We start from the raw sequence: 26,668 nt of genomic DNA, 5'->3' as shown, positions 1-26,668 counted from the left end.
CACAAGATATCTCAATCAACTCTTCTTTATTGGACAATGGAAGCTTACATTTTTCCAAATCAAATGTGAAGGAGTCTCGAATCCATTCTTGCATTTCATCAGGGGGTGGAAAATACTGCCTTATAAGAGTGCTTAAGTGAACAATTATATGTAATCTGATGTCTTCAAAGTCTGCAATCGTTTGCTCATTTTCTTTACGAAATGAATCTGGTTGCTGAAATTGGTCACAGCTGTTCTTTTTAATTCCGTTTTTCTGGAGAGAAATTTTTTTTTACCATGGCCTCTGTTTTCTTCTCAACATAGAACACATCATCGTCTCCTTGTAATGATAAGTTCCAGATATTCACTTTTTCAAAAATATCAGCTAAATATGCTAACCGTAGAAGCCATTCTAAGTCTTGTAGTAGTCCTGAGAAGACATTCTAAGTCTTCTCAGGTAGGGAAGGGGAGGGAGGATTGACAAACGCATACAAACATGATCTACAGTGCAGCGCTTCGTCACTCAGTTCTCAGAAATTAATCAGTAGCAGCGTTGCCAACTTAGCGACTTTGTTACTGATCTAGTGACTTTTGAGCTCTCTCGTGGCGTACCCCCAAAAGTTTTACCGCATACCCCACGTTGAGAACCACTGCCCTATGGTGTAGAAATTAATGAATGAGGTCATATTGTTGAATGTATGCTCAACAATAATGACCTTACCTTATTAAATGTGGTAATCAAGCCCTATTTCCACATGCCTACCCATATGTTCGATCTCTCCATCTGCTCCCCTTCTGTATTTCCCCTTTTTTTCTGGGAGGTGGAACAGAATCCTTATGAAATTAACCACTGCACTTGCTCCTTGGCGCCTCCGTAGCCAGGTGGGAAGGAGCAGCAGTGCGTGGCACACGCTTCTTGATTAGACCAGGGTTTGAGTCCATCACCACCAAATACGGAGGATGCGGAAAGGTCAAGGGAATGACTACCGCATATTCCCGGAGCAATATGGCCTTAGTTGCTAATGCTCCTAAAAACCAAATAACAAACAACAACTTGTTCCTCAAAGGCCAGTACTGTAGGACTAGATGATATTCAATATGAGATGATAAAACAATCTTCCATCTCATTCTCTAGAGCAGTTGCTATATCTCTATAACCAAATTTATTTGGAGGATCAATTTCAGTTCCTTCAAATTGCCTAGGATAATTGCATAGGGCAATAATCCTAGCATTCCCAAAGCCATAAAAGTACCCCAAAATTTCTAATAATTAGTGCCCAATTTCTCTGACTAGTTGCTTATGTAAGGTCTTGGAAAAAATGGTCAGTGCTTGTCTTATGTATTATCTTGAAGCAAAGGACTATTTCAACAAGACAAAGTATGGCTTCCAAAGAAGCTGGTCCACTTTGGATCATTTGATCTGATTAGAAACAGCAATTTGTGATGTGTTCATAAAGTGTGAGCACTTGGTATTGGTTTTCTTTGATGTGGAAAAAGCATATGACACAACTTGGAGGTAAGGTATTTTTAAAGACCATCTATCTGGTTTTAGAGGTCACCTTCCTATTTTTATCAGGATTTTTTTTTTTTTTTTTTTTTTTTTTTATAAAAACAACTCTTCCGGGTTTTTGTTAGATCTGGCTTGCCCTGATTTTTTTTTTTTTTTTTTGCCAAATGGAAGTTCTCCAAGACTCTTTATGCTTTTTGCATTCAAAGTGAACTCTGTTACAGAACAGCTTCCTCCATCAGTAAATAGTAGGCCCCGAGTGCCAAGCGATTTTTCTTAAGCGAATTATAAAGTGATCCTTCCAAGTGATTTTTTTTTCTGTTTCATTTCTAGCTGCTCTCTTATACTCAGTTCATTGTAAGTGGTTCTTGACTTAGCAGATTTTAAGTTAGAACCCAGGAAGGAAAATCACCTTTCTTTTTTTAGGATATTTATCCATTTTCTCACTAACAAACTAATCCTCCAGCCGCTTGTCACTAGATGGCACTGCTCCTGCCTACCCATGGCGGGGCTGGAAACCTGAAAGGAGAAATAATCCTTTCAGGGCTAAAAGGAGCAACAATGGACTTGACAAACTAGGCTTCTCCTGGAACTATGGATCAAACTGATCATAATCGACAGCAAGATGATCCTAATCCATCTACTGCCAAAAGACAAAAGAAAGATTGACCCAAACCATCTCTTCACTCTTTCTAATTTTTCATTCCCTATCAGACCAGCCAGTTAGTAAACTTTCTCCCTTTGTTATACAAAGGTGTCTAGAACATGTAGCTGGTCCACCGAAAATGGTTAGCTGCTTGAAATCAGGCGACCTACTGATAGAAACGACAAATCATCGACATTCTGAGCTTGAAACCACAACTTTTGGAGGGATTTCCATCAAAGTCACTCCACATGCCACTTTAAATTCATCTAAAGGGGTTATCATGGAATGGGATCTCCTAAACAACTCTTAAGAAGAAATCGTACAAGAGCTACAAAACCAGAATGTCATACATGCCAAAAGAATCCTTATTAAAAAGGATGGAAACCTGATACCAACCCGCACCATCATACTTACTTTCAGTACTCCAACTCTACCATCATCAGTCAAAGCAGGATACCTGAATTGCCAGATAAAGCCATACATTCCCAATCCAATAAGATGCTTCAAGTGTCAAAAATATGGCCATTTCCAAACAGTATGCAGAGGACAAGCTATCTGTGCCACTTGTGGCTCAAACGAACATAACTGTAAAGAATGCAGTACACAGTCTCCTCGCTGCCCAAGCTGCAAAGGAGACCACCCTGCCTATTCCAGAGACTGTAATATATGGAAAAGAGAAAAGCATGTTCAAAAATATAAAACTGAACATAAGATCACATATCAAGAAGCCAAAAAGCAGATACCACTATTTCCATCAGTGAAATCATATGCAGCAGCAATAGCAGCAACTACAGTGCAGAAAACTAAGGTAACTGCAACACAGACTGACATCTCAGTCCCACCTAACAGCTCAATAGCAGATTGGGCACGTAATCTTCTTTTACAGACAAAACCAAAAGTTGACCAGGCAATTAATACACCCATTGTAATCTCACCAGATGCTGAAGATCCAACACCAACAAGCAGTACAAATCCCACCAAACCAGTTGAAAAAACACAAAAAAATACTGACACTATGAAAATTTATGAAAAGGAACAAGAAGACGAACCAGTTCTGGAACTTTATGCAAATGATGACATGGGTAGTGGTGGCCGACCAAGCTTCCCTAGAAAAGAAAAAATCAAAACAGATCGATTAAAAAAGCAGCTCATTGTAAGTCATCTGAATCAGTTACTAAACCCAAATAATGCATACATTTCTACAGTGGATTTGTCGTGGTATTCGAAGTAATCTAAATGATATCAAAGATTTTATTTCCCTGTATGCTCCTGCAAGTATCTGTTTACAAACAACAAACTTAACTCTGCTCATAAGTATTTCAACCAAGCACTACAATGTATATAGGCAAGATCGAAAAACCACAACAGCTCTTGGAGGAGTTGCCATTTTTGTCGAGTCTAATATTCCATCCAAGCATATTCAGCTGAAAACACCCCTTGAAGCAGTCACGGTATGCATCATGACTGGAATTACCTTGACCGTGGTTTCACTCTACCTTCCACCTAATCATGCGTATACACTGCAAGAATTTGAGGACTTAATTGAACAATTACCATCTCCTTCCTGTTTGATGGGGGACCATATGGGCATCATATCATTTGGGGATCACTTCATACAGACAAAAGAGGACAGATGATTGAAAAACTTGTAGATAATAGGAACTTGACACTCTTAAACACATGTACTCACACCCATGTCCATTTACCAACAGGGACTACCTCTGCAATTGATCTCACCATCTGTTCTCCAGCTCTCTTTCCTCTCCTTGACTGATCTGTTTCTGATGATCCCTATAGCAGTGATCATTACCCAGTTGTGTGTCACCTACTAGCAAATGATGTACCGCAACCTATAAGAGGTATAAAATGGAAATTTTGCAAAGCAAACTGGGAAAAATACCAATGTGCTGCTTCTTTAGATGAGAAAATCATAAGACATTCCGATATCAATAATGCTGTTACTCATATCATAAATCAAATAATTTCTGCAAGAAATATTGCAATACCAAAGACAGCTAACCAGTTCCATAAACATTACAAGCAGTGGTGGAATGAAAAATGCTTGGAATCAATTCAGAAAGTTCCCCACCACCACTAATCTCATAAAATATAAGAAAGCCAGAGCAAAAGCATGTTATATATGCCGGAAATCTCAGAAAGAGTCCTAGATATCTTTTGCAATCAAACAGACAGCAGAATAATCTGGAATAAAATTAGACAAATTTCAGGCAAATATTCAACCGTCCCTAAACCGATCATAAGCTGGAAAGATCATGACATAACTGAACCAGAAAAAATTGCAAATCTACTATGAGAAACATTTGAGGAGTTGTCAGCAACAACATCATACAGACCAATCTTTCAAACATATAAAGCTCAAATTGAAAAATACAAAATTAATTTCCATGCAGCTCATGAGATTTCATACAACCAACCCTTTACTATAAATGAATTGCATAAAGCCCTAGCCAAATCTAAGCAAAGTGAAGTGGGTCCAGATGGAATCCACTATCAAATGATTAAATACCTCACTAAAAATTCTTTATGCATGCTCTTACTGCTATATAATAGGATATACCTTGAGGATACATATCCAGACTCTTGGCGACATTCCTTTCCAAAACCTGAGAAGGACCATTCAAACCCATATAATTATCGCCCCATTGCCCTCACTAGCTGTCTAGGTAAAACTTTAGAAAAAATGGTGAATGATCGGTTAACATGGTTTCTTGAAGTCCTAGCCAATACGGGTTTTGGAAAAACAGATCAACAATAGACATAATGACAAAAGCCGAATCAAATATACGCAATGCCTTTCTCCGAAATGAACACCTTGTAATGATATGCCTTGATATTGAAAAGGCACTCAATACTACTTGGAGATATGGTATCCTTCATGAATTGCACAAATTAGGACTTCGAGGTCATCTACCGAAGTTCCTTCAGAATTTCATGACTAAAAGAACTTTTCAAGTCCGCTACCATCATATTCTGTCTCTAATATACAATCAAGAACAGAGTGTCCCCCAAGGCTCAGTCCTCAGTGCAACCCTTTTCGCTATCAAAATCAACCCTATAACAAAAGTTATTCCATCAGCATTTGGGGATATGCCGACCTATATGCCGACTACCTCACAATATCATGTCACTCACAGAATATGTGGACATCAAGAGGCAGCTTCAATGTGCTATTAACAAAATAGAGTCCTGGTCCATCTATAATGGATATCGAATCTCAGTACAAAAGACAGTGGCAACACTTCTGCAGAAAACGAAAAATGCATCCCGAGCCAGAACTAAGAATAAGCAATCAACAAATCCCACTCAAACATAGTATCCGACTACTAGGACTAATCATGGATCACAAATTAAATTTCCTAGAACACATAAAATATCTATATACAATGTGCTTAAAGAAATTAAACATTCTACGAGCTGTATCAGCCGTGACATGGTGAGCTGATTGTTATTCACTTTTGCACGTTTATCGTGAAATGAAAAAGAGCTAGATTAGATTATGGTTTTCCCATTTACTCCTCAGCTAAGAAAAGTGTGTTGAATTGGTTAGATCCAATTCATCACAGTGCATTATGTGTTGTTTCTGGAGCCTTTCGTACCTCACTTGTGTATAGTCCATACACAGAGATCCATGAACTCCCACTCAGTCTTCGTAGACGAGTTCTTCTTCTGAACTATGCTGCGAAAGTTCAAAGCCTTCCTGGACATTCAACATGGCAATATCTGTATAAACCGAAATGGGAAACCTTATATGTGAACAAACCTAACACATGCAAACCTGCAGGCATCCGACTAAAAGAAATACTCTCACAACTGAACTTAAGTATGGATAAAATCTACCAAGATACCCCCCCCACATCCCTTCCACCGTGGGAAATCATTTCAGTTGACTGTGACATGGTCCTCATAAAATGGAAACAGAACAATATCCCAAATCAACATATAAAACAGCTACATTCCTTTTATGTAAAGCAATTCTCTAACTATTCTCATCTGTACACTGATGGATCCAAGATGGATGCACACAGTGGTGCTGCAGTTGTATTGCCAAACAGCATAATTTCACAGTCTCTTCCAATAGAGTGCAGTATCTATAGTGCTGAATTGTTTGCAATAAGTCTCACCCTAGATCACATTTCCAAAACTTCCCTCGTAAAAAGTACCATTTTCACAGACAATTAAATGCAATATATGCTTTACAGACAGAAGATCATCCATATGTAAGAAAAATTCCTTCCTTCTTATCACATCTTAGGGAAAAAAAAAACAAAGTCAGATTCACTTGGATTCCTGGAAATTCTAGAATACTCGGCAATGAACGTGCGAATGATGCTGCAGAACATCTGTAAAACAAAAATTCTCGCATGAAATCCCGCTCATTGACTAAAAATGTCAATCGAAAAGCCTCTGAAAATATATGGATGCAGACCTGGAAATCCGAAACAAACAATAAATTATACCAATTCAAACAGCAGCAGAAATCCTAGAAATCACGTTTTCAGTCAAACAGACACGAAGAGGTTATTCTCGCCTGGCTTCGCATCGGCCACACACACATTTAATACACTCTTACCTCCTAACAAACAACGATCCTCCACAATGCCCTCAGTGTCTGACCACATTAACAGTGAAGAACATCATTATAGAATGTCCACAATACCAAATTGCCTGCCAGTCAGCTTTCAAATCACATTCAAATGAGCCATTAAGCCTTGAGCTCATTATGGGAGAAAAATCAAACATCAGTGAACTCTTTTCATACCTCAGTTTAATAAACCTAACCAATCATATATAATATGTCAAATCAGTAACGGTATAATAGGAAATAACAAAACTTGAACAGGTGCAGTATAGCCGAAGCTGCTCTTGCACCATTAAACCCCAAACAACAACAACAACAGTAAATAGTGCTCTTTATATTGATGATTTTAGTATTTTTTCACTCTTGCAACATGAAAGTTATTGAATGACAACTGCAACAAGCAGTTGACTTTCTTAGTTCCTGGGCTTTATCCAGTGGATTTAAGTTATTTGCACAAAAGACCATTTGTGTGCATTTTTGCTACAAACAGAATCTTCACCCTGATCCTGAATGCCCTCAGTGTCCATCAAGTTTGGACAAAATGAAATTCCTGTGGTAGCAGAAACCAAATTTCTGCTACCACATTTGGTTTCAAATGGAATCTTTACCTTGGTTTTGAACTCAGGCTTGGAAAAAATACAATTTCTGTGGTAGAAGAAATCAAATTTTTGAGACTCATCTTTGATCAAAAGCTGACTTTCCTCCACCACCACATCCATCAACTCAGGGCAAAATGCACAAGAGGTCTGAACATGTTGCTCATTGCCTTCTCCTCTAATTAATGGGGAGCAGATAACAGCATATTATTGCACCTTTATCAAACACTTGTCTGGTCGAACTTAACTATGGTTTCCAAGTCTATTCTTCCTCTAGAAATTCCATTCTCCAATGGCTTGTCCAGTCCGCAGCAGAGCCATCTGGATTTCCGCAGGGGTATTTCATTCTTTGCCCATCCAAAGTATTTTTTTTGGAAGCCAAGTGAATTGCCAATGATCCTTAGACATGAGCAGTTGTCATTGCACTATGCCAAAAAAATAAAATCCCTGCCAGACCACCCTACATGGACATCCATTTAAATGCCACAATGGAAATATTTGTATAATACACATAGAACTCCAAGTCATCCCTTTCATATCAGGATTTAAGAGCTAGTCCAAGATTTAAACTTTATCTTGGATAATACATCCACATCAGTTATGTGGATATATTATCCAATATGCAAATTCTGTTTGCTAATATGCAAATTCTGTCTTGTGATTTTTCTCTTAGCAGCTTGTCGAAAGTGGACACACTCCATGTACCAAGCTGAATGCTCAAAGTTTGAAGTGTTTGTGGGATCTGCTTGTGTCTTTCTGAGCAAAACTTAATACTATATATATTAATATATTATAAAAGAGTAATTTTGTATTCTTAAAATTTATTGATTTATAGTATATTTTTAAAATTATTCTTTTATAGTATATTATAAAATTATTCTTTTATAGTATATTATAAAATTATTCTTTTATAATATATTAATTACATTATTTTATATTTTGACTTGGCACATTACGGCCTGAAATGCTGATGTGCCTTAAACCCTCTAAACAACCAACCCAACTTTATTTCAAATATTGACCACTTTTATATTTGAGGTGGAGACCACAGACTACTACATTTGAAGTAGAGTCCACAGGCCAAAAAATATATTGAACTATGCATGCAAATATATTAATAAATATTTTTTAAAAAGAAGGATATATACTGGGGATGCACCGATAAGCAAATTGGCTGATGATTGGCTTTCGCATATGGTTCATTGGTTTATATGATTAATGCACTCATAATATGTGCTTATTATGACTCAATTTTTTAATAGATTCTTCGTGATATAGGTAAAATCAAGGTAGATATATACTGGGGGCAACACTTCCAATGAAAACGGGAGACAGAATCTGAAGCAAGATAGCAATACATCATTTCATTAAATTTCTAGTTTAAAAAATAACTGAGATTAGTATCATTGTACTCTGCGACTAAAAGGGTATTTGAGGTAGAGAGGGGACTTACAGTCTCTCCAAGGCGCACAAAGTACCCTTAAATACATTATTTTATATATTTTTGATTATTTTTTTCCTATTACTGTTACTAATTCATATTAAAATCAATTTTCCCTGTACAATTTGTACAAGATAACAAATCTGTGTCCCTTTTTTAATCAATCGTGAGAATACCTTTGAAGAGGCTCTTCGACGGCATTTGTCGAAGACCAGGAAGCACATTTTTTGCTTCCCTCACCGTAATACAATCTGTAAGGTGCAAATTAAATTTTGCATTATGATAGAGGACTTCATTTGCTACAAAAAAGTCTGCAACAGCATATATCTCCGAGTTATACTTTCGAAGATATTAATTCAGGTAGTTCACTGTTTTCGTGTAAAAATATCATATAAAAACTAACATTTCTAAAGTTCTAATCTAAATGTAATCAATTTTCTTCAGATCTTTAATAGGAAAAAAGAAAAAAAATAATTTCTTTTATTTTGGTTATTTGGTTTTTTTTTAGGAGCATTAGCAACTAAGGCCATATTGCTCCGGAGATATGCGGTGGCCATTCCCTGACCTTTCGGCATCCTCCATATTTGGTGGTCATGGGCTCAAACCCCGGTCTAACCCAGAAGCGTGTGCTACGCACTGCTGCTCCTGCCCACTTGGCTATGGAGGCACCGTAATTTCTTTTATAAATAATTGTCAATCACCCTAATGGCACCAAGTATTGCGTGGAAGTTTTTTAAGGTAGACCCAAAAGACACAATTCTCTGCATATGCAGTTTGTGTGATGCTAGCATATCGAGGGAAGGAAAAACAGCTAAAACCTTTACAACAACTAATATGATAAATTAGCTTAGGAACTTCCATCCTCAAGGAATAACAAAGGAAGTAGAATCAAATAAATTGAAAAGGACTTGTACAGAAGCTGGGTGTTCAAGAACACCCAGCTTCTGTATAAGCGACAGCACCTATGAGCCTCCTACTAAAGTACAACCTATTAGCAAAGAAAAAGTTGTGGGATATTAATCATCATAGCACCAAAGAGATTCACTACACAATTGGAGAAATGATAGCTGTTGTTGATCTGCAACCATATTCTTTGGTATCAGACATTGGATTTCAAAAATTTTTAAAGATCTGTCCCAACTACTACATCCCAAGCAGAAAGTATTTTACCAAAAATATTATACTAGATATTTTTCAAAAAGTCAAAACAAAAATTCAAATATCTCTTGAGAAAGTCAAGTACATTTCTTTAAGTGCAGATATTTGGACAGCTAGTACAAACAATTCTTTTTTGAGTGTGACAGGTCGCTGGCTTTCAAATGATTTTGAACAACATAGGGCTGTCCTAAGCATTCTCCTTTTAGTGGCTCCCACACAGCTGTTAGAATCAGTGAACAGTTAAGCAAAACTCTTGAAGATTATAAGCTGACAAACAATATCTTCCTAGTGTTGTGAGACTCTGGAGCAAATATGGTTGCTGGAGTTAATAATTGTGGTTTAGAGTTGCAATCATGCCTTATACACACACTACAACTTTCAATAAATTAATCCATATTTGCCCAGAAGACAGTGAAGAATATCATTACAACTAGTAGAAATATTGTAAAACACTTTAACCATTCTGCTTCAGCAGTTAATAAGTTGACAGAATTACAGGATAAACTAGATTTAAAAAAACATATGTTAATTCAGGATATGTCTACGCATTGGAATTCAGCGTATTACATGCTGGAGAGAAATCAAGAGCAACAAAAAGCTCTTGTGACATATGTTGTGGATAATAACATCCCTATATTAAATTCATACCAGTGGAGTCTTGTTGAGAAAATAGTTCAACTTTTAAAGCCATTTGAAGAAATAACTAAAGAATCAAGTAAGAGAGAATCCACCATTTCAATAATCATCCCAACAATTCAAACTGTTAATTTGTTTTTATCAAAGGCTATTATACAAAGTAATAACTTCAGCAGAATTTGCGCCACAATTGAAGAACTTAGATCTTCAATTGACAAAAGATTTTCTACTTATTTGGAAAAGATATCTTTGTGTCTATCTTCTTTCATAGATCCTAGATTCAAGATGAGATTTCAGAAAAGTGATATGGAACCCAAAATAATGGAATGAGTATTAGAAGCTGTGGGCAAAATGGAGCATAAAGGAGAATTCATAGAAGATATTTCATGTTCATCCAGTTCTGGAGAGGATCAAGAATCCTCAAATGACAATGCACTGACTTTTTCAAAATTGATTGATGAATTAGCTTCTGCTAAGACAGAGAAGAATGAAGGAGAGGAATCTAAAAGGAAAAGAACAAACATTAATCATACTTGCTCAAGAGAAATGCATCATTATTTGAATTTACCATTACTACCAAAAACTGATGAACCTTTCTTGTGGTGGAAAAATTTACAAGAAACCTTTCCTCTTTTGAGTAAATTAGCTTTAAAATATTTAAGTGCACTACCTTCAGTCGAAAGTGAAAGGATATTCAGTACAGGTGGAAATATGTATGAGCCTGCAAGAAATGAAAATGGAGAAACTCTTATGTTCCTACATTATAATTTAAGAGTAATGAAATTTTATTATATTCATTAAAACTGTTTTAAGTTATTTACTTTTTTAAATGTTCCAAGATGTTTTTCTTAATTGTAGTACAATAGTTCAAAAGCTAAGCATTTGTGCATCAAAATTATTTAATTTTTTGTTTTTGTATTAAAGAAACTATGCATTTATCAAAATTATTTAATTTTTGTGTTATTTATTATTGAAACTATCTGTTTATCAAAATTACTATTTCATTTTTTGTGTTTGTTGTATCAATAAATAGTCAAATCAGCAGCCAGACACTGAAAATGAAGGTAACAGTGAAGAAAGTAGAACTATTGCTGTAATCCAATCCATTGGCAAAACTAACTGCTAATTCTCTTGGAAGAGATGAAATGGCAGAAATATAAGTGAAAATTAAATTTAATGAGAGCCGATTACCGATTATCTACCGATTAATTGGTGCATCCCTAATGTGTACTCATATGTAATATTAGGTTGTTGTAAGCATACATGTATTTCTTGCAAAAAAGTTTTATTGTATTGTTTAAGTCCTGCAGTCCACTTTCATAAGTTATTAAGGTAGTGTTTCTCACAGGTTGGGAAACACTGTCCCAGCCCACATGTATAAATAAAATAAAACTCTAAATAAAAAACCTCTGGTTAGAAAAAAGAAATTTTTAATATCAAGTATTACCCCTGAGTAGATTTTAATGACATCATTAATCCTCTGGGGAACAATTTCTAAAAGTTTTTGATGTGTAAAGACCGGAATCTTATTCCACTCTTCCCATAATGCTGCAGTTAGTTCCCTGCTTGAACTATGGCATTTTTTTCTGGTTCTCTTTTGTTGTTTCTAAACAACTTAAAAGTTTTCAGTTGGAATCAGATCTGAACACTGGGGTGGAAATAGCGGGTTCATGTTATTCTCTTAAAACCAATTTGTATTAGTTGTACGTTAATATAAATTATTTTTTAAAATTTACTGTACTAACCATACTGATCACTGTTTGTGAGTGTTATTGTGCTGTAAAAGCTCTTCTCCAAAGAATTGCTACAGTTCAGGCAAGGTGAAATTGTTCACTGTTAACAGCTGCATTCGTGGTTTTATTGATGATTACCAGTAGACCAAATCCAAACCATACAGAACAGGTCCATACCACCAGAGTACCATCACCAAATTTCATTGTTCATTTAGTATAATCTGAATGAAGCTGTGCTTTTGGTAAATACCACACCCAGTTGCATCTATCTGATGCCTAAACTGTTGTAGGATGATTCATCACTCCATATCATGCTCTGTTACTTCTGTAATATCGAATGCTGCCATCCTGTGCACAAGATAAGGTGGTGAAGTTTATATTGCTGGGAGACTGTTTTGTGCTATGCAGTAGCAAAACTACAAATTCTGCCTCGAGCCTACATGGGATTTATGATGGGATTCGTTGTGCTAGTTAAAAACCATGAGTAACTCTCAAGTGAGATCATTAAGGGTGCCTTTGTAATTTCCACGCACTATATGTTTCAACTGTGAATATGGTAGTTTAACTGGCTTGAAATTAATTGTTTTGATTGTTTTGCTACCTTTTGTTTTTTTATTGGTATACAATATTCCCAGTAGTTATATTGGTATATATTGGTATACAATATTTTGGGTGTCCCACTCTGCCACTCTTTATACATACAGTACTGTAATGTTATTGGAATTCAGATGGGTTATCTGATGATTTTTTCATCATGACACCATGTCTAAACTACTGTACAGTATATCATGCAATTCCAGTATACTCTACATTTACTCTGTAGTACTGTACTTTTTTCTGTAGTCCATATCCCATATAAGTTGACTTGATATGGGAAATATGGGATATATTTTTTGACTTTATAACAGTATGTTTTAGTATCCTCTGCATGAATTGAAATTCTATCTCTATTTATGTGGATACCAATGTACTCTAATCTGTGGTATATGGTATATATAGCATGGGTATGAAAAATTGTTTTTTGATGTTCTGAACATGAACATAAAAGTGGAATCGTTTTAACATCGGTGGATACCAATGTACTCTAATAAAACATTACACTGCAACATTGTAATGGTATTCATCTATGAATAAGATTTATGATAATAGTCTCATCATCCAGTTTAAATTATTACTGTGCAAGGATGCCCATGTTAGAAAGCTTCAGGAAATATTTCGTGTTTGTCTGTTCACAAATAAGTGTTAAGATTAAAGTGTATCATTCTTGGGGTGGAGCTTTAGACCTTTGGATATCTGATTCCTTTGGATTTGTAGAATGAGATAAAAAGGCTGTTTTGTTCTAGGTTATGTATTCCAGAACAGGAAATGTCTAAGAACATTATGTGATCACCAGTAATCACCTTTAGGATCTTTGCTTTGCTCAGTGTTCCAGATAGATAGAACTCAGATTATTTGCTTATTATTGAATGAAACAAGTTGTTCTAAATTATGTTTTTTTTTCCTTATTTTTCTCTTTCTAATTTGTTTGTGAACAATCGTGTTACTATAACTTTTTTTTTGTATATTAGATTTGAGACACATTCATTTGGTGGAGAGTTGGTTTCTTTTCAGCTGATATTGTCCATGTTACCTGTGGGATTTAAAATATAGGTTGATGAAGTTCATATTTGGTTTGGTGTATTTTGCTGTACTAGGGAAACTATAATTGTAACTGGCTACGAATCTTTTGTTTTTTGAAGGTATTTGAGCTTTTACTTTGAATCCCCCCCCTCACTTTGTAGTCAATAATAGATTATATAAATATTGCTAAGTAGCGTGAATTTTTAACCATGTTTATTATAATTTTTCTCTCTGTTTTATTTTATTTTTAGGTAAAATATCTTACTGGATCTACTGCTGACACTTTTCTAGAATATATTCAAAGGAATTTGCCTGAAGGAGTAGCAATGAAAGTGACTAAAGTATGTAATGTGTGTGTGTGTGTGTGTGGTGATGGGAATAATCAACAATTTCCATAATTGAATGATTAATAATGAATTATTTAAATAATTGAAATAATTGACCATTTGATTATGAAATCAAAAACAACAAAAGTTAAAAAAAAATTAGTTGGGGGGATTTTGACTGATATATATATATATATCTGCCCCCAAGCAGATTTTCAATTATTGCTGCTTGATTTACAAATGGCTGCATGGCCATTGTAATCCATTTTAGGAAGTGTTTTTCTGATGGTTACTGGTCCTGTATTTATCTCAGTCTGCTAACTGTTTTTCAAGTCAGCCCACTAAGGGTGCCTTTGGTATTTCTTCTCACTATCCATTTCAACTGTCAGCCTTCTCTAGGGGGGTGGAGTAATTAGTGGGGCTACATTTATGTTAATCTCAAATGTGAAGGGTTAAACAAGCATACAGCATTCTTATTATTAATATTGCTTATTCTAACAAACATTAGCCTTCCCAGCAACAAAGATGATGCTCACAGAGATAATATCTGATTGTGTACTCACAAAATAATGGAGTAACATATGTGCATGCAAATATTCACATTGCGAGTTAGAGCTCATATGCTTCTACAAAAAGTGTACAGATTATTTATAACTGTAGTACAGTATATTCAGTATATTGGCTTCCAAAAAAAAGCAACAGCCACTCTTGCCACTTTATGGCATTATCAGATAATAAAAAAAAAAAAAAAAAAAAAAAAAAAACAGTATATTTAGAATATAAAAAGAATTTTTTTGTCCATTTAATGTCATTCTGAACAGTGGAAAAACATGAAGCTGATCGTGCAAAATGAAGACATTGAATATAATTCCTTATGTTGATAATAATGTCAAAATCTTTGTCAGCACAAAACCAAAACAAGGTAACCTAGGCACTGAATAAGAAACAGATAATAAAACAGAGACAAACCCAAAAATTAGTCAATATTATAATTCAGTTAAGTAAAAAACTACTTACTTTTAGTAAGAAAAAAACTTGCAGTATGCAAGAATCTAGGAATCGTACTTGCCACAAGCTTAAGTCCATGCTATACTTACATAAGCAAAATCCTCAAAGTTGTGTTAATAATCAAACAGGAAACAACGCCCATAACTAGTAGCAGAATCATAATAAACCAATTCAATGCTGCATCTTCTCTACACTAATATTTGGCTCTGAAATATGTGCTCCACAAACAAATCAAGGAATTCATGACCATAAAATACTGGATCTTAATGCAATTTAATTGTCTTAGGATCCAGTCATAATCAAAAAAAGTATCGGTAACAATCTTCAGATAGTTCTTCATTAGAACTGTGAATTAATGAGGTTAGTATTGTGGATCATTGGAACCTAAATTCAACTTGCAGTCAGTGCACTACTTTGTGGCCAGTGGTAATTTGTAAAACTAACAACTTAATAAGTGAAGCTTCCATCAGATGACTGTTGTTTTTCAACTCAACTCTTAATTACCCTCTATGCAACCCTAACTAAAAAAAATTTGACGACACACTACTGTGGACAGTGAAGAATAGCTCACAAGAACACAATTCACTGAACAAAACCACCAGCCAAAATAGAGCTTCCATAGTTAAAATTATGCTAACAGTTTGTTCAAATCATATAAAAGCCCACCCATAGCCTCTGTGGCTACAGATGGAAATTTTTAAAAAAAGAAAAGGGACATGCTCCCATCCATTAATTGTGTTTAGAAGTAATATTAGTAATTTTTATCTTTATGAAAGGCTCAAAAAAATGACACAGAGACTAGATGATAAACTGGAGAAACTCTAGTTAATCATCTAGAAAAACAAGTAAACTGACCATAAAATCACATAATTTACAAACATGATATTCTGATGCCTCGTAACCTTATCTGCTTCAGTACATACTTTTTTGATAAATATAATAGACTGATTTTCAATTTCAGAAGGTTTTCATTTTGCTTAAATTTTATTGAAACAGTACAATAAATCTAAAATAATGAGTTCAGACTATTTTTTTAAGGAAAATGAAGATGGTTTATACTCCTGTAATCAGGATTAGAAAAATGCTCCAAATTGCCATTCTGCTAGTATGAATTTTATTCAGATGGAAAGTTATTTATTCTGTCAGTTTTGTTTTCTAATATGTTTTGGTCCTTTTATAAGTAATACTAATGTTTGACAAAGTCTCTTACCAAGTGAACACTTTATTTAACCACTGTTAAGTCATTTATACTAACAGCTTACGATGAAGACCTAAATTTATTTTTACAGGACATTTATTGACATATAGGTGTAACTTCTCTCAAAATAGAAATTTACATAGCTAACACTACCACAATTCCTTGTTTTTTACATAGCTAACACTACCACAATTCCCTGCAAACATTTAACTATACCTACTTTATGAGATGAATTTTTTATTCATTAGAATTGGCTCTTTTTGGTGGTTCTTGTCAAAATACTTTATAAATTTCTACAGTTCATTATATCATGTAATGCTCAATTATTTCATAGTGAAGAAATTGGTGTTTTCTCTGTTGAAGTGGAATCAGACAGCACATTCTTTCTCCCCTCCCCCTTTACCAGGCAGAATACCTTTCTGAAAAAATGCATCGGTACTGAAGTATGAAGTACTCCATTCTTTCCTGCAATTAAAGCTTTCATTTAAATGTTTAATGCTGTCATGACTGTTGTCAGCATTTTTTAACTATATATTTAACTACAAATTTTAACTACAAACCTTTCAGAATAATGAGATTTTATTCGTTGGAAATTTATTGCAATTATATTTTCCATGATGTATTGGTTTTATTAACATTCAATTTGATTAAACTCAGGTCTTTCCTCTACGCAATGGTGACAACAGCTGTTTGAATTTATAGAAGAAACCAAAATGAAATAAATGATAATTAGTAAATCAAACTCGTATCTTGCATTGCTAGTAGAATGATCAGATCAGCAATTATTTCTATAAAATTAGTGTAAATCATTAGGCATCTGTTAATATAAATCATGCAGTTATATTATACAGACTATGGCTAGTCATTACAACGAGCAGAGTAGTTACTACTGTTGTTCTTTCACACCATGTATAAAAGGATTGAGTTTGATTTTGGAATTCCATCTAGATGGGAAGAGCAGTGACCAAACTAGTTGACCTTGGTTGGGATGGAAATAATTTTTAAATGTAACTATTTTTTTATTTTTTAAATGTATCTCCTATTCAAAAGGTGGTTCAAAGGGCAAAGCTACAGATGTGTAAAGTTTAACCTCTGTACTAAGGAAAATAATGGAATCAAAAATCAAAGAAGTAATGCAAAATCATCTTTGATAGGAGTGAGGCCATTAGGCAATCAGCATGGATTTTTAAGGGAGATCATGCAGGGGAAAAGAGGTGATTATCTCATTGTATAATGCAGTGGTTAGTGTCTGCAATACTGCGTATAGGTTTGGAAACCTCATTTTAGTAAGCTAGATCTGTTAGAAAGGGTGCAGAGAAGAGCAGTAATATTGTTGGGGCATAAAAGGATATGCTTACCAAGAAAGACTGAAGTTCTATAAATTGCAATCTCTGGAAGCTAGGCATCTGCATGGTGACCTAAGTGAAGTGTTGTTAAGGCATTAAAATAATTAAGTAAACTAAATGCTGATGGCATCTTTACTTACTCGAATTGAACATACAAGGGGACATAAATTTAAATTGGAAAGGGATCATCTCAGAATACATATGCAGAAATTTGTATTCAGCCAAAGTGCAATCAGTTGGACAAATTATTAGCAGGAACGGTGAAATGAAGCGTTTATTTTTTTCCTTCCTCTCTCTCTCTCTCTCTCTCTCTCTCTCTCTCTCTCTCTCTCTCTCTCTCTCTCTCTCTCTCTCTCTCTGTTACTGTATGTTTTTTGTCATGTTGCCAATACAAATACTAATTATTTTAAGGGAATATAAACCAAAATTCTATTAAAGTGCAAGTATATTAGCATTGTTTGTTTTTCAGTGCAGAAAAGCAAAATAAGTCATGTCATATGATATCTTGCAAATAGAAGCTTAGCTTGTTCTGATAATTCTGTAATTTATTGCAATGGTAAAACGAATAAATAGAGTAGCTCTCTCTGAAAAGTATTGTAATTTTTTATTTATTAATAAAATTCTTCTTTCCTTTTCAGTATGCAATTGAGAAGATTCCTGAGCACATTAAACCACCAGAAACTCAAGAAAAAACCTCAATATGAGTGTTATTGATGAAAAAATGCATTTCCTTCACCATTGCATATTAGAGACTAAAAAAATAACATATTGAATAATAAATCTTAAATTATTTAAAATATTGTTTTTTTTTTTTTTTTTGTAATAATTTCATAGAGAACCTGAATAAGAGTCCTGTGACTCATAATTCCACTTTTTCAGAAATGTTTTTCTTTGTGAAGTTTCTTGGTTCCACCACTAAGATGTGAAATTATTTGAAAGTAAGTGCAAGAGAACCCCTATTTGAATTATACTATAGCCAGCTCAATCAGAGGAGGGTATACTAAAAAAGGATGCTTTTAGATACAGAAGACACATAAAAATATAAAAAGATAAAAAGTTAAATCATTGCAACATGCAATGATTTAACTTTTCATTGCAACATGCAATGCAACATTCACACACATATCCCAAGATTTTGTTTTTAAGCAAACTGAGGTATTGTCTTTAAACCCCAAACTTCTAACTCATGAAATTCAAATAATTAATTATTATTCTGTGTTACTTCATATTTTAAAAGGTAGGTCTATGGATAAAACTCCTAGAGTACAGAAAATATTTATTCAGAATTCTGATTCTCTGTCTTTACCCCCTGACCTGGCATATTACCCGAACTGTGTTTGTAGGTTTGAATGGAATGCTTGTCAACCTGCCATCAAGGCAAGTCAAAATATTAAATGTTTTATCTTTCTTTTCTTCTATTTTGATTGATAGAGTGTTGATTGAAATTATATTAATCAACTTCCACTGTTAAATCCTTATGGGCGACCTTATTTCTCTATTTCTGATTAAGATGGCCAATATTTACCTGTTTGACTCTTTAAAAGATGTTTTTAATCGATGCAGTAAGGAGAGGGTATTGACTCAATCATGGTCACTTTTTATAAGATCTTCCCTATAAAAAAGTTCCAAGACCATCTCAACTTAGGAGTAGTGGCCTCTTTCCATCTTTTCTCTTAAACTTTTGTAAAAGAGTTTACTCCATTCTAAACTTCAAATTCTTCCCAATCACTTCTACAATTCATTATGGCAGGAAGGGTGTTTCAGCCAGCTGTGATCTTCCCTTTAATACTTTTTTTTTGGCTACTGATACCATTAATGAAAATGCACAGCTCTGTCTTATTTAGATATTTCTGTTATTGATGTAGTTAATCCAAACTCTTTGAACTAATTCTCTCTTTGACCATAAACTTATTGTGGATTGTAATGCCCTCATTGTGCAGCACAGAGAATATCACTGTCCTCTCCACAGTTGGTGAAAAATGCCCAGGTTTGAATCCCATCAATGAAGCAACAAATTTTTATAGTCCATGTTTCATGAATGGCTGAGTCAGTTGGTCCTCAGATGAAGGTTGTATGTTTTTTTTTTTTTTTTTGTTTTTTTTTTTCTCCCCCTGGAAACTCAGGATTTTTGTCCAGAAAACTGATCAAAGAATCAGGTCCAGTGAGAGTTGGGGGTGGGAGGGGGGGAACAGATTAAGAGTCTACAGTAGCTGTAGACTCCTAATCTTGGCTTGCAATTCTTCAAAGAGTCCCACCCCGAGATCTTAATATTACATTTTTTAAGCAATTAAATTCACTTTTAACAATTGTCAAAAAATATACAAACTTAAAAATGATGTGTTTATTTTATTAACTTTATCTTATTGATTTATTATATATCAGAATTTATGTTGCTTTTTAACCATCATCTATTGAGGACAGACATATATACAAATACAAAGGGAGGCCCATGCACTTTGCACTATGGCCCATGTTAGCTCTTGATGTCTCTATGAAAAATACATGCAATTCCAGACAGTATCTAATGCTTCATAGCTTTGGTTACTGTAGCGCATAATGCACATCATCTTGTCTGCTCTTCTTTTTTCTGCTCTCATTCTCCCTCTTATTCAAATTGGTTTATCAATTGTTGCCTATGCTGGTGATGAGGCGCCTCTGTAGCCAGGTGGGAAGGAGCAGCAGTGCGTAGCACACTCTTCTTGATTAGACCGGGGTTCGAGCCCGTCACCACCAAATACGGAGGATGCAGAAAGGTCAGGGAATGACCACCGCCCGGAGCAATATGGCCTTAGTTGCTAATGCTCCTAAAAACCAAATAACAACAACAGCCTATGCTGATGATATTAAAGTTTAGTATATTTTTAGGTCTGCTGAGGAGGCAGCACAAAACAATGCTCTTTTAATTCTCTTCAAAGAATCCAAGACTTTTTTTTGTCACTTGGACTTTCTCTTAACCCTCAAAAGTCTGCTAATTTATTTATCTTTAAGGACATTAATCTCTTCTCTATTTCTCTGCATCTGTTAAATCAGCCTATTCTGAATTAATATGGGAATGGATCTGGGGATTTTCTTTGATTCTAGGCTTTATTTAAATCCCATCTAAAATTAAAACCCTTCAAAATTTTCTGGCTGCTTAAATAGTGGTTAATATGTATTTTACAACCTCCTAATCATTATGAAATATGTGAAGGCTCACTTGATTCCCTTCATGCTCTATGGTTCTGTTAGTTGCAGCCAATTCCAATATTAAACTGCTGTTCTGTCAACATAATTCTTAACCTTCAATATTTTTAAGGGTTAAGAATTAATTGGTTATTTTATGTTGAAATGTAATTTTTTGTGTGTTCTTTTTTATATATTGATGGTGCAGGACTAGGCTGGCAGGTTTTGGCCCCAGGTTTCTCCCAACAATTTTGTCCCCAACAGAATTGCTTATGTCGTGACTGCTGGTCTATCCAAATATGCAGTTGGCCCTAGGCTGTCACTGTCTGGTTGCCGTATCTTATGAAAACCAGACAGTGTAAGATATGTTTTTTCCAGGAAAGAATATGAATTAAAAGGAATGAAACATATCAACAGCACATAATATTTAAACTTGCAATGTCATTGCTACAAAAGTCACACTGAGTTTATAATAGGAACACAAACTGGAGAGTGCATAAAGCAGGTTTTACTCTAACCAACTTTACAGTACTTTAGGATTTTGAAAATATGTGGACACAATATGTTATTTGCTTCAGAACATTATGGTTTCCTTTTATTTGTCATCTTATTAGTTTACCAATTATAGCTACACTGAAAAGACAATTTATTATTGAGGCTTAATATTCATTATATAATAAACCTGATTCTCATGTCCTGTTCCAAATAAATTAACCATACGAGTATTAAAAATTCATTGACATCTGTTCCATATGTTTTATCATATCAAGAGGAAAAGGCATTAAATTCTTAAGCATAAATTAAAGTTGAGGAAAGATAGTTGCAGGATAGATGTATGGAAATTTGTCTTCAGTCAGTGAGTACTTGATTGCTGGAACAAACTTCCATCTGGTGTTGTAGAGGTGGAAAGAATTCAAGGAAGAAGTAAACAAACTGTGGCTGGTGCTGTATAAGTTTGCTTCTTTGCATTATTTGCCACTACCAATTACAAGTGTCTCTTATATTTCCAAAGGGAAATAGAGGAGATGCTGTTTTAATAATGGCCAAGACATGCTATTATAAGAAGTTACAAGCTGTTAATTACCGTAATATGTGTATATTGTATATGAAAATCCTATTAAATATTTAGTTATGAAGTAAAGTAACACTAATGAAACTGCATCATGATAGAAACTCTAAAAGATATAAAAGGCTCAACCTTAAACATCCAATACCTTTTAAAACAAAATTACACAAAGAAAACTAGCCCACAAACACTCATTTCAATTATACAAATCAGCTCTGGCTCTGGTAGCTACAGGGCTGTGCAAAAGTGGGGTTCACTGGATGTAATGCCCCTGGGCCCCTGACAGAAGGGGGACTCCCTAAATGTTTCTTAAATGATTATAACATAATTTAATAAAGGAAAGGGGACTCCCTCCCAAAAGCAACCATGCAACTGGGCTCCCAGACACTCTTGCACAGCCCTGGTCAGTTAAGTTTGTGTTACCCATTATACGTGGATATAGGAGTTATGTAACTTCATTATAAAAATGCAGCACATTTGCAACTCACACATATACAAGTTAATCAAACATTATTTTCTTCTGATATCACTGCTTTGTATAATGCCATAAGTAATAACCATTAGATTTATTATTATTAGTCAGCAGCAATTATTTTTTTAAGTTTTTAGAGCAAAATATGTAGACATAGGGCTAAATAAAAGTTGTCTAATGTCATTATTGGAGACCAACTTTCAAATACCACTGGCTTTCTAACAGAAAGCCAGTGGTATTGTGTTCCTCTTGTCCTTTAATGTATTAATAAGCTTCACTAACAAAATTTACATTCTTGACCTTTCCCTGGTTCTGTGTTAGATTTCAGTCCAAGATCTGCAATTTGATCAGCATTCTGATGCTATTTTCTTCAATCATGCATTCACAGTTCTTGTTTTATGACATGCTGTGTTGCTACGTGGAAAATTTACTTGATTGAATCACATCAATGATTCGAGTAATTTTTATGGGCTTTTTACACAATATGGGTGAGTTATTCGGTTGGGGGTTGAATTGTTTTTGTCTTGGAAAATTGGGCTTTGGGCTTTTCATCCAGAAGACTGACTGAAGAATGCACGCAATTACAGACACAATATACCCATTATAGCCTTAGTTGCTTTGGCACTTAACATACACCTAACATAATATCTTATGTTAGAAGATGTAAACCACTTTTATAATTCATTATGGCAAGAAAATATAAAATTGCTACAATGTAGAGAACACAGGATTTCCTGGAACAGCAATATAGATCCCGGCATTTGTGATTCTATGCTATCGCCAGTGGGTGTCCATACCAAAAAAAAAACTGCCATAGACAATACTTTTTCCATCATATTGAAAGAGCATTTAGTGAGATTCATTGCTCCAAAGAATTTATTTCATGTTGACCTACAGCCTAGGTTCAGTGCACCTTTCTAGCATCATCTCTCCACAGCTGCCATTTAAATACAGATTTGCACATGGCTGTTTGCAGCTCCAAACTCAGCATCTCTTTGAACCTGATAGTGAGATGGGCATAACTAACCAACTGTCTCAGGGTATGTAGCTCCTAACAATTGTATGCTATCAGTTCTCAGCCTCTTGGCTATGATCAAAATGTAATATTGTATGTCTGCCCATTGTATTCTTAGTGTTATTTCACTTCAGGACTTGTATTCCTTTAGCACATTGTCATTATTGGCTTGGAATGTTTGATTCCAGAGCATACATTTTCTCTACATGATATCCGTTATCATACCACCTCCATCTCTGAAATTCTGTTCATCCTTTCTGTGTGATGTAAAAATCCATGTACATGTTTGAAATGAATTCTGGGCTAATCACTGATTATTTTTAATGGCCAAAATAGTTCTCCATTAAAAGTGATCATATTTGGTTGTCAATTTCCTAGAGTGGCATCCGGCTCATGACTTCTGGTAGGATGGTTTATTTGGCTTCTAATTTTTGAATTAGCATGTTTCACCACATTAAATGTAAATAACTGTAAAATACAGTTCCGTTTATTTGAGAATACACAAATCACTAACCGAATTGACGATCGATCTTCTGTCCACTCCACTACAACAAAATGAAAAAATATATTTAACAAAACAAGCCACTTTTATTTGAAAATTTTATTATTTAGCAAAAAATGTAATTTTAAATTAAAAAAAGATGGCTTGCCATTGCAATATTAACAATGCCAATTTCAAGAGACCTCAACAAGTATGTAATAATTTTTCTTCAACTGCGTACCATAATCTAAATGTATTTTGGCTAAAAATTATTCATATGGTTGGTCTTGAAAGGCTTGAAAGGCATAAGTATGATAATCTACAGTCCCTAATAATTTTCTTGTTTTCTGCAAGGAAAAGATTAGGAAAAAGGTTTGCATTGTTTTTTCTGCCCTGAAACCCATTTTACTTCTATTAAAATGAGCAAACTGACAATAGAATACATGCAATTTACAGGCACAATACACCAACACCTCATAGCCTTAGTTAATTTTGCTAAAATAAATAAATATTAAAGCAGTAGTTGAATAAATATAAAACGTTAATTTTATCTTAATATGTATATTAAGATTGATTTTTGTGTTAATATACACTCATGAGCCAAAGCATTATGACCACCCCCATCTACACGAGGATCATCCCACAGCACCAAGGAGTGACATTACCAACCGATGCAGCATATATAGTGAGGGCACGGGTAGTCCTGCCAGTTTTTCAATGGAGAAAGGGAGTTTGAACAGGGAATGATTTGTGTGTGCTATGAAGGTGGTGCCAGCATCTCAGCAACCGTAGGCATTGTCTGCTGTTTGAGGGCCGTTTTAGTGAATGTAGAGGGACACAACTACTAACTGTGCTTGGGCATGAAGAACACAACTGGTTGACAGTTGAGGTGAAAGGTGGTTGGCACATGCTGTTCAGGACAGTCTTGCAATCGCTCAGGCTAACTAAGCAAAGTTAGTTTAACTTCTGTTCCGGGGAAAATAATGGAGTCACTGCTTAAAGATGCATTGCAGGATCATCTAGACAAGACAGCAGTAATACTTCAGACACAACATGGGTTTGTTAAGGGAAAGTCTTGTCTGACAAATTTGATTGGATACTATGATGTGGTTACAAAGGAACTGGATGCAAAAAATAATTTTTATATCATATAATTGGATTTCAGAAAAGTTTTTGACACTGTTGCACATGGAAGACTACTGTACAAATTGGAGCAGTATGGTATTAAGGGTACATTGCTACAATGGATAAAAGGGTGGTTGAGTGGGAGAAGACAGAGTGGTAATCAATGGATGCTGCTCTTCATGGACTAATCTTATTAGTGGAGTCCCCCATAGTTCGGTGTTGGGCCCACTGTTGCTTTGTATATTTATCAATGATATTGATGAAGGTATATTAGGCTTAATATTGAAGCTTGCAGATGATACAAAGGTTGGCAGAGTTGTTAATGACAGTAATGCAATGTGCCACTGCAACAGGATCTAGAAAATTTAGGCATATCAGCTGAGAAGTGGCAACTGAATTTTAACATTGACAAATGAAAAGTACTGCATATGGTAGAAAATGAAAAATATCTGGGAGTGATTGTGCAGTCCAATATGAAGTTTTCTGAGCAATGCAGACAGGCTGCTAGAGCAGTTCATGGGGTATTGTCAATGATATACAGGAATTTTGCTAGTAGGGAAAAGGTGGTGATTATCCCTTTGTATAAGGCAATGGTCAGGCCATGCCTTGAGTACTGCGTATAGGTCTGGAGGCCTCATTTTAGAAAGGATGCAGAGTTACTTGAGCATGAATGGAGAAGGGCAACAAGATTGGTGAGGGGAACGAAGGGGCTTCTCTTACCAAAAAGGCTTAAGTTCTGCAAATTGCAGTGGCTGGAGACTAAGCACCTGCAAAGTGATCTTATTGAGGTGTTTAAGGCCTTGAATGGGTTGAGCACTCTGAATTCTGATGGTATTCTTCTGCTTGCTCAGATTATGAACCTGAGGGGCATAAATTCAAATCGAGGAAAGACAGTTGTAGAATAGATGTGCAGAAATTTGCCTTTAGCCAGCTGGTGGTTAATTGCTGGAACAAACTTTCATCTATCATTGTGGAAGTTGATAACTTAAATAAATTCAAGGAGGAACTCGACAAACTTTTTGAGGGAATGGATATGAAATTATTATTTTTTTTTTTTTGACCGATGCTACATAAGCTCCTACGCTTGCTTTCTTGTATCACATGCCTCCATTACTACTACTACCACCACCATGGTGCGCAGAGAAATGCTTCCGAGCACACTGTCTAGTGTGATCTGCAATGCTCTTGCAGATAAGCCTACAGAGCAGGCAACCTATTCGTGTGTCCATGTTGACCAACTATTATCTACACCTCTGCCTGTAGTGCACATGGGAGCATCATTCCTACACATTGGATGACTGGAAATGAGTTACTTGATTTGATGAATCAAGGTTCCTGCTTCATCATGTCAATGTATGAGTGCATATTCGGCAGAAAGTAGGTGAACAGCTGTAACCAGACTGCACAGTTCGATGACAACAGACTGCAGCAATAGCATGGTTTGGGGAATGTTTTCATAGATATCACTGGGTCCAATTGAATATACCCACAGTGCCAGATCCCACCTTGGAATTGTTTCAGACTAAGTTTTGCCCTACGTGGTGATTGTATAT

The 26,668-nt window shown here is 35.2% G+C and overlaps 1 protein-coding gene across 1 annotated transcript in view; it reads left to right on the top strand.

Annotated features, from left to right (window-relative positions):
• mRpS10 (mitochondrial ribosomal protein S10) overlaps positions 1–18,547 on the top strand; it is a 40,343-nt gene extending 21,796 nt beyond the window's left edge. The window contains exons 5-6 of the mRNA XM_090370802.1: positions 14,168–14,257; positions 18,433–18,547. Of these exons, the coding sequence (XP_090226928.1) occupies positions 14,168–14,257; positions 18,433–18,498 (156 nt within the window). The 3' untranslated portion in view covers positions 18,499–18,547. The remainder of the gene's footprint in view (positions 1–14,167; positions 14,258–18,432) is intronic.
• Positions 18,548–26,668: the final 8,121 nt, after the last annotated feature.

The sequence above is a fragment of the Mastigoproctus giganteus genome, chromosome 3 (genome assembly GCF_048544385.1).
Source record: "Mastigoproctus giganteus isolate SK-2022 chromosome 3, ASM4854438v1, whole genome shotgun sequence".
Taxonomy (NCBI): Eukaryota; Metazoa; Arthropoda; class Arachnida; order Uropygi; family Thelyphonidae; genus Mastigoproctus; species Mastigoproctus giganteus.
The sequence above is the reverse complement of the archived record's forward strand: the minus strand, read 5'-3'. Positions and strand labels throughout refer to the sequence as shown.